General features: G+C 51.9%; 1 protein-coding gene and 1 long non-coding RNA gene across 2 annotated transcripts in view; one reads left to right on the forward strand and one right to left on the reverse strand.

The window, feature by feature from the left end:
• Positions 1 to 4,289: 4,289 nt before the first annotated feature.
• Positions 4,290 to 5,377, reverse strand: LOC102016565. Its single transcript, XM_005376151.2, has 2 exons — positions 5,055 to 5,377; positions 4,290 to 4,993 (listed from the first exon to the last, which is right to left on the reverse strand). The coding sequence occupies exons 1-2, from the start codon at positions 5,119 to 5,121 to the stop codon at positions 4,290 to 4,292; spliced, it is 771 nt and encodes a 256-aa protein (XP_005376208.1). The 5' UTR covers positions 5,122 to 5,377.
• A 10-nt stretch (positions 5,378 to 5,387) lies between these two features.
• Positions 5,388 to 9,307, forward strand: part of LOC102016348 — a 7,123-nt gene continuing 3,203 nt past the window's right edge. The window contains exons 1-2 of the long non-coding RNA XR_001232445.1: positions 5,388 to 6,129; positions 6,901 to 7,033. This is a non-coding gene — a long non-coding RNA (uncharacterized LOC102016348). The remainder of the gene's footprint in view (positions 6,130 to 6,900; positions 7,034 to 9,307) is intronic.

Genomic DNA, 9,307 nt, shown 5'->3' on the forward strand with positions numbered 1-9,307 from the left:
AGGGAGAGAAACTATGGAAGGGGCTTCAGCTTGAGGAGCTGATGCAGGCACAGCTTTGATGGAGAGGATCAGACTGGTCCTTCAGCAAAAGGAAAGGAAGGGCTTGCAGGGCTTGGGGTGGGTTAGGGTCTGGCTGATCATGATCTCATTTCTGGTTTTACATGATGGCTCTGGGAGAGCCGAGATGGCTCCCTATCCCTTAATCTGGTCATGAGGTGACTGTCTCCACTGGGGCCAGTCTCAGTTTTGTGATGGCTCTGCTAGAATCCACAGTGACCATGGGCTTAGAGTAATGACTGGAGATACCTGGGCCTTCATTGGTAATTGAATGTCCCTGAAAATCTCTTATTTCGGTGTCCTTGCTCTCAAAGGGAGCTGAGATTAAATTTAGGTTTAAATTTAGGGTTAATTAACCTTATAGAGTCACCTTTGAGACAGACACTTTCTAAAGGATTATCATGCTTTTTATTCAGACCCCAAGTGTTAAGGTAATAGAGGAGACAGATGCAAAATGAAAGTCAAGCTTTGTTCTGCTTTTAGTTATCTATTGGGCATTTGTAGGCCCAAAGTGAAGTTACCGGTTTTTAGCAAAAAACACATATAAGCCCCTGACTCCCTCAGAAGAAAACCTAAATCATGTTTTCAAGAGTAACTGGTTAAAAGCCCAGAATTTGTCTTCTGTGCCTGGTTTCTCTGTCTATGTCACTGCTACATTTACCACTCAAGATTTAAGTCAATGAAAGGAAGAAAACAAGCAGAGAGAAAGAGAGAGACACATAGATAGACAAAGGTCCACAGGACAGAAACAAATCTAAGATGTAATTAATAAACGGCAAACATTTCTTTTATTTTTATTTTTATTCTTTTTGGTTTTTCTCCGGTACCGGGAACCGAACTCATGACCTTGCACTTGCCAGGCAGGCGCTTTTGCTGCTGAGCTAAATCCCCAGCCCCAATGGCAAACATTTCTTACTGTTTTTGTTTTGTTTTGGTTTTCGTTTTTTTGAGACAGGCTGGCTGTGAACTCACGGCAATCCTCATGCCTCAGCAGTTTGCTACTGTGCCTAGCTAAAGTATTTTCTACTAATTTTTGTTTTAAAGGTACCTTTTGCTTTTATAAAAACAATGTACACTTGCAAAAATTAAAAAGTTGGATAGCACTAAAAGAGATGCTGAAATATAGCAGTTCCCTGTCCCATCCTATCCCATCTCTTCCCCAGAGGTACCCAGAACAAGTTCCCATGGTTTTAACCCATTCCTCCCCATGTTCTGCTTATGCTGCTCTTTTATCGATGTCAGTTTTACGTATTACCTGTTGTTATGCTTTAAATCTAACATGTCCCCCCAAAGTCTCATGTATTCAGAACTGGGATTTTTGGAAGACGACTGGATCGTGGATGCATGGATCTCTCCACTGATCTCTCCACAGCGTTCCTCACTGAATACGCTTGAATTAGAAGGTAGGCCCACTGAAGGACGTGAGTCACTGGGGGTGTCACCAGGCAGGGTGTATTCTTGTTCTTGGCCCCCCTCTCTCTGCTTTTGACCATTAAGGTGAGCAGCTTTCCTCTGCCGTGCTCCTCCACCATGATGTCTACCTCGGAGCCAGCTCTCCATGGCCCCGTGCGTGCTGAGCAGGGGCTGTGCCCCTGAGCTACACCCTAAGAGATGAAGATTTGTTTCTTTTCCCCGCAGTTACTTCCATCCTTTTTCCTTCTGCTGTCTCCCCAGCTCTGCTTATTACAGTCTTTGGTTAAATCAGCATTCTGTTTACATTATCATGGCTATGCAAAATTTTTGGCATTGCATTTATTTTTTTACAGCTTAGGTGCGGTGTTTTTTGATAGGCAATAATGTGCCTCAGGTTTTTGTTTACTCAGATTTGTGACAGATTCTCATGGCCCTCCCTCAACTCCCAATAGCATTCCCCACCTTGGCACACTTACTGGGTGACCCCTGGAACCCATCCTTCTCCTGACGTGCTTTGTTCTTCAGATCAGAGACCTGCTGCCCAGCTGGGCATTCCTTAGCCTTCTCCTGGACGCATTTTTTTTTTCTTTATACTGGGGATTGAACCCTGGGCCTCGTGCAGTAGCACTGAAGTATGTGCTGTAGCACTGAGCTGCACCCCCAGTCCCCTGGATGTGTTTTCTCATTCTTAGATTATTCTCCTTTAGATGGAAGGCTTCCTGGAAAAGGGAGCATGAGAGGCAAATGACTTGGGATCTCCCTTGTCAGCAAATATCTTTTCATTTTCCCATTGCTTACTTTTTATTTGTTTTGTTTTTTTGAGATGGGGTCTTACCATGTAGTCCAAACTGGCTTTGAAGTCATGATCTTCCTGCCTCAGCCTTCCAAGTGCTGGGATTACAGACATGTGCCACCACACCTGGCTGTCTCCCATTCCTTGTGATAAATGGTTTAGGTTTACTGTAGACAATTTTCACTCCATTATATTTCTACTTCCAGGGTTGCAGCTGGTAAATCTGGTCCATCCTGATTCCTGGCTTTGTGTATGTGTGTGTGTAGTGGGGGTACTTGTGTTAAACCCAAGGACTCATACATGCTAGGGAAGTGCTCTACCACTAAGCTATCTCCCCAGCCCTTTTTATTTTATTTGAGATAGGGTTTTTGTTTTAGTTTTTTGTTGAGATAGGGCTTTACCAAGGTGCCCAGGTTGTTCATAAACTTTCTTTTTTGGTACCAGGAATCGAACTTAGGACCTTGCACTTGCCAGGCAGGGCCTGTGCTGCTGAGCTATATTCCTGGCCCTGTCCATAAACTTTTGATCCTCTTGCCTCAGCCTCCTCAGTAGCTGGAATTACAAGTGTCTGGATTCTTTTAAGGTCTTTTCTTTATCCCTGGTATGGTGACATTTCATGATAATGATGGGGGCTGGGGATTTAGCTCAGCGGCAAAGTGCCTGCCTGGCAAGCGCAAGGTCGTGAGTTTGGTTCCCAGTACCGGAGAAAAACCCAACAACAACAACAAAAAAAATCATGATAATGATGGACCTTGAAATGTAAATCTTATTGTCTCTCACTAAAAATTTTATTAGATTTTAAAAGTTTTCTTCCTTAATTTTTTTTTTTTTATTTTATTTTTTTTTGGTTTTTCTCTGGTACCGGGAACCGAACTCACGACCTTGCGCTTGCCAGGCAGGCGCTTTTGCCACTGAGCTAAATCCCCAGCCCCCTTCTTCCTTAATTTATGAATTCTTCCTGCCCTCTCATCCACCCCCACCCCCACCCCCACACAAGCATACCCAGGTATCTGATGTCTAAGAAATTCTGTAAATGTCTGGAGATCCTGGCTGTCTTGTCCTATAAAAGGATTTCTTCCAGGTGTGGTGGTGCAAGCCTGTAATCCCAGCACTTGGGAGGCTGAGGCAGGAGAATCACTACGATTTCAAGGCCAGCCTGGGCTACATGATGAGTTTAAAGCCAGCCTGAACTGCATAGTGAAACCCTGTCTCAAAAAAAAAAAAAAGATGGGTGGTCAGTGTGCTTAGGTGGACTCTCTGTGCCAGGGGGCTGGTCCTAAATTGGCTCTTTCCTTGGGGGCTCCAAGTGTCTGTATGTAGAGGCCTTTTCCTTGAGCCTATGCAGCTTGTGTAGAAAAGGGCTCTACTGTCTCCATCCTGGGTCTGAGGGTGGCCTGGGAGTTTACCTCTTAGCTTCATCTTTTCCCACCTGCCCAATGCCTGGTGTGCAGATCCAGGTTCCCCAGAGAGTAAACTCCAGGGGTCTCACAGGAGTCTGTGCCCACCCGGGGCTGCAGCTGGCAGCCTGCTGGTCCTCACAGGCTCCAGCCTCTAGCTCAGGGGTTCCCTGGCAGTGCGGCCCTGCCCCGCCCGCAGGCCCCGCCTCGCTTCCTCCGCGCTGGGTGTGACTCACCGCTCCTTCCTGCCTTCCACCTCCCTCAACTGCTGACATCCTTCATCTGCTGCCACCTCTCCTCCTGCTCTCAGATACCTTGTCGCTTCTACCTCTTTCTGCTCCTTTAGTCTCATTTTTAGCGGGGTTTCGGAAGGAGGAGTTAGTTTTAGTTTTGATAGCCATAAGTCAGAAGGTTCCAAGAGGTCAAGGGCAGATCTAGCAGGCCAGAGAGTTCTTCACTTTGGCCGGGCAGAGGACAGGGCCGCTTTTTAGAACTCCAACCCTGAGGACCTGGGAGGTAGCTCAGCGGCACAGCGCCTGCCTGGCAGGAGCAAGGCCCTGAGTTCGAATCCCAGTACAAAGAAAAGGGTTGGGGGACTTCAACCTTGGACCCCACCCTTGGAAACTGTCTCAGGTAGCGTGTGGCGGGAAGCAGGATCTGTTCTGGGTCTGCCCCCTCTCAGGCCCGGGGCTGTGGATGGCGAGGAGGGAGCAGATGAGAGGAGGGCAGTCCCGGCGTGGGGCCCGGGGGTCCCAGAGGAAGGAAGAATGGGGAAAACCATCGAGCGGGGCCTTGGAGCTGCTTGGAAACTGGTGTTCTCCCCGCAGAACACAGGGGAGAGTGCAGTGTGGGAGAAGATGCGCACAGGAAGGCTCGAGTGCCCCAGGGGCCTGGGGCTTGGGGCATGGTGAATGTGTGAGCATCTGGCCTCGAGTGCAGGGAGCTGAGAGGCCAGCGTGGCTCAAATCGGTCAGGCCCGGCACACACGGGCACGTGGTGGAATCCCCCGGACCCACACGGCCCCCTTCTGAGAGAGGCCCCACGGCTGGGGTTCCGGAGGGCAGGCTTTGCGGTCCGGCTGCGCTGGATGGACATCCAGCCTGGCCTGTGCGCCTCTGGCCGACCTCTTGTGCCTGTGAGCAGCGGCCTCTGTTCTGTGAGCAGCTGGCTCCGTGTGGCCCGTGTGACCTGAGGAGGCGCTGCGCACAGAGGCTGGGCGCTGTGCCTGGGCCCACACCCCCGGAGGGCAGTACTAGGAGCAGCTCTGAAAACAACGCCACTGCCTGGCAGAAGCTGGGGAGCCTTGCTTCACTCGGTGTTCGGAGAGGGGTCCGCAGGAAGGTGCAGACCCTTTCGTTTGTTGCTGCCTGTTCTGTGTGGCTCTCTGAGTGTGTGCTTGGTGACTCCTTTGCCTTTAATTTCTAGGACTTGTAGAGAAACGACAGTCCCTTGCTTCTGCATTTAATTGGAGAGGAGCACAGAGACCCGAGATTATAATTATGACGTCTTAAATGTCAAGCTCTTCAAAAGTCTGCCGTGCCCTCGCTGTCACCCCACACAGCTCTGGGAACCAGAGCCCTGCAGCGCCCTCCCCTTGCTCCCTGAGCAGGCCCTGGGTCTCTCAGCCAGGCTTCACCTGGGAAATCTGAGTGACAGTGACGTGCAGGCAGCTGGAAGACGCACAGTAAACCGAGGAGCCTGTGATGAGCTCAGAAGAGGTGAGTTGATGATCTGCTATTTATAGCCCCACTAAGAGGCTCTGGCCGCCAGCTCCATGGGAGGCTGGGTGGAAATGATGCCTTCGCAGAGCTGAAAGCACGAAATGAAATTGGTGATTCATGAGCAGCCGCCACTTGAAATGCAAACACTCCTGTGTCCCCAGCCCCACCGGCCTCTGGCGCCCATCTGGAGGCGCGTTGAGCAAAGTTCCCAGGCTGCTGCGTCGTCCTTGCTGCAGTCCGCTTGTATTTGGGCAGAAGATGAGGACAGGCAGGTTCTGCCCAACAAGGGGCCTGCGACAAGCAGCAGCTCTCTCAGCAGCGTCTGACAGCCTCAGCCACAGCTCCCCCAAACCCAGGCTAGAACCTGGGCCAGACTAAGGGCAAGCGGGCAGGCGGGGGGGAGGGGATGCAGAGAGAAAGGACAGTTCCCGTTCCCGCCCTCCGTCTCCATGGGCAACACTGGCCGCAGAGCCGCTTCCTGGTGACACTTGCTCTTGCTGAACATGCAAACGTGTGCAGAGAGGAAACCCATGCCACTCTCCAATTGTGTGTTTCTCAGTGTGACAGCCTAGCACCTGTCACCTGAAATAGCTGTTGTTTATTTCCGTGGTGAGATCCTGGCTCCCAGGCCAAAGTCTTTTTGGAGGCCTCACTCAGCTCACCCTCAGTGGGACTGCACCAGAGCACTCCCTCTCCTGCAGCCAAGACTGCACTTAAGGACAACACACTGACGGAGCTCACAAACCAGGTTGTCCAGCCCACGCCGGCCCTGCACCTGCTTGCCAGCTGTGTGGCTTCAAATTGCTCTCTGAGACTCTGAGTTTTCTTTCTTTCTTTCTTTTCTTTCTTTCTTCTTTTCTTTTCTTTTCTTTTCTTTTCGAGGCAGGGTCTTGCTATGTGGTTCAGGCTGGCCTTAAACTCACTTTGTAGCCCAGGTTGATCTCCGTCTCACAGCAATCCTCCTGCCTCAGCCTGCTGAGTGCTGGGATTACAGGCATGCACCACCATGCCCAGCTAGGACTCAGTTTTCTTAGCAGTAAATTGGGGATAATAACGGAAGTTACCTCACTAGACTGGGGTGCACAGTAAAAGATGTAACATATGTCAGGCAGAAATGTCTGGCATGTAAAGAGCTCAATAATGAGTATCAGTAGAGACTCCCTGCGTGTCACCAGCACACCAGGTGTGGCGGGCTGTGTCCTGGGCACTTTGCTTAACCTTCCCTGCCTTTGCCTAGCAACCATGTGCTTGCCCTCAGGATGGGAGCCTTGCCTGGTCCTGGGGTAGCCTCCCCTGTCCAGTGGAGATTTCACTGAGATCTCAGGTGTTCACCTGAGGCTTGCAGGCAGCCGCCTGCCCACCCAGGGGCCCTGGCGTCTGGCAGCAGGTGCCCACCTTGCCTACCAGCTGGGCATCCAACACGAACTGCTGACTCATGGGCACAGCGAGGCCCGGGCTGTGTACACTCCCTCATCTCCAGCTGTCAGCCAAAGCATAATTGCAGTTGTCACTTTGGCAGTGAGATGCTGTGATGGGTCCTGATACAACTGCCTCTGCCCCACTACGGCTTCTGAACTGGGGAGGCGGGGGAGTCGGCAGCTCCTCCATGAAGAGGCCCAGTCTGGAGCGTGGTCTGCGTGACGTTCACCCAGGTACACACCCGGGGGCTCTGTGAGTGCCAGGGTCGGACCCCACGTTACAGCGAGCGCGGCACTGCCTGCATGTGCGTCCACAGCACAGCAGCCCGCTGCAGTCCGTTAACAAGAGAGGCTGGCACCAAGACCAGGCGTTGTTGGCAGCTCTGAGGAATCAGAAAATAGGCTTAGATTATGCACAAGTTGGGCTGCAGGATGGGTGGGGTGAGAGGGGAGTTAGACATCGGTGGAGGGAAATGGTCCCAGAGACACAGCCAGGACCATGCTGAAAAGCAAGGAGCTGAAAGCCCGGGCTGCAGAGCATGGGCTGCATGCGGGAAGTCACGGGGAGCCCTTGAAGGCCAGCTGCAGGGAGAGTGCCGTGCTCAGGTGGCATGGGTGGAGGTCAGGGCTTCCCCTTGGCAAGGAATTCATGAATGCAGCAGCCGCGTGCAAATGTGCAAAAGTGGGGGAACTGCACACACTCGGCCAAAGATGGCGGAGGCTCTTGGGGGTGAGAGATGGCCCCACTGTGTGCAGGAGTAGCCCACCTCCCCGGTACTCCCCGCTAAGAAAACCGCAGACAAACAGCCGAGCTTGCTTGCTAGAGGATTGTTAGAAGGACGGTTCTACCCGAGCACACGGAAGTCAGTGCCGTTTCACAGGTGGGTTAGCAAGGAGGTGAAGTGCTGGGAGCCATTCCCAGTGGCCGACCGGCCCAGGAGCACGGACACCGGAGCATATCGGGACCATCGTGTGAGTGAGGGAGAAACACGATTCAGTCAACAAATATTTTATGTACCTCCTTGGAGTGCACTGTTGTGCAAGAAGTGGTTTGGCAGGGATTCTGCCTTTCAGCTGCAAGCCATCGAGGGCAGGATGGCTCTCAGGCTGCCGGGGAGGAGAGGCGGGAGAGGCTCAGGCACGACCTTCTGCGGAGTCGGGCTGCTGGGGGCAGGCCCGGGACAGTGAGGAAGCGCTGTCACCCGTGCAGCTGTCCAGGCAAGAGGAGGGTCGTGGGTGCCTGGAATGCCCTGCCTGTGGGTGAACTCGAACCTCTTCCCTGAGGGCGGGCAGCACGTTAGGACGGAGTCACAGCCTTGTGAGAGCCACTTCTGGCTGCCCATGTCTGGTTTGCAGCAATGTGCCAAGACAGGGGCTTGTCGATTTGGTTTGCTCTTTCCTTTAAAATTTATAAAATGTAGGGGGCTGGGGATTTAGCTCAGCGGCACAGCGCCTGCCTGGCAAGCACAAGGTCATAAGTTTGATTCCCGGTACCGGAAGAAAACAACACCAACAACAAAAAAATTTATAAAATGTAATGATAACATGTAGCCAAGCTTGGTGCCCCATGCCTGTAATCCAAGCATCTTTTCTTTTTTCTTTCTTTCTCTTTCTTTCTTCTTGTTTTTTCTTTCCTTCTTGTTCCAGGGATTGAACCTAGGGCCTTGTACATGCTTAGCATTTGCTCTACCACTGAGCTACACCCCCATGTCGAGTTTTTTGTTTTGCTTTGTTTTGGGTTTTTGTTGTTGTTGTTGTTGTTTTTGGTCTTTTTTGAGACAGGGTGTTGCTATGTAGTTCAGGCTGGGCTTGAGCTCACTTTGTAGCCCAGCCTGGTCTTGGACTCACAACAATCCTCCTGCCTCAGCCTCCCAAGTGCTGGGATTACAGGCGTGCATCACCACGCCCAGTTCTCATGTCAAATTTTTACAACTGAATTTCTATCTTTAGAAAATTGAGAAATGGTCTAGCCAAAGGTAATGAAAGGCAGAGATGACCCAGATTATTAGTAACTTATTCAGGACACTCCCTACATTTCAACCTGTCCCATGAGTTCTCTCTAACTTGGCCCTGGCTCCCTGCCTCCACACCTCCCAGGCTCCCGCTCTGCCCATCCCCACCCCACCTGGTTTGCACCTGCTGACCCCATCACCCCGGCCCTGGTGATGGCTCCAGGCTGAAAACCTAAGCCAGGAGAACCAACTCATCCCCAAGGCGGAGCCAAGCAAGTGCTGGGAGGCTTTGGCTTCCTGCTTGTCCTGTGGGGAGTGTGGGGGCTGAGTCAGGCTGACTCAGACTGGCGGTCGGGAGAGGTCTTGTAAAAGCTGGCCACGGGCTTCGCGGAAAAGGAGCAGATAAGAAGCGCAAAGAGAAAGCCCTGTGGGCCCGAGAGAAAGACAGGGACCCTGTGCAGTGAGGCCCCCAGCTCCTAGGTGACTTCCTGCATTTGGAGTCCCGTTCTTGCTGCAGCCAGCTTGGTGGCTGTCTTTTTTTTTTTTTTTTTTGAGA

This window comes from Chinchilla lanigera, unplaced genomic scaffold, assembly GCF_000276665.1.
Source record: "Chinchilla lanigera isolate Chin_1 unplaced genomic scaffold, ChiLan1.0 scaffold00007, whole genome shotgun sequence".
NCBI lineage: Eukaryota > Metazoa > Chordata > Mammalia > Rodentia > Chinchillidae > Chinchilla > Chinchilla lanigera.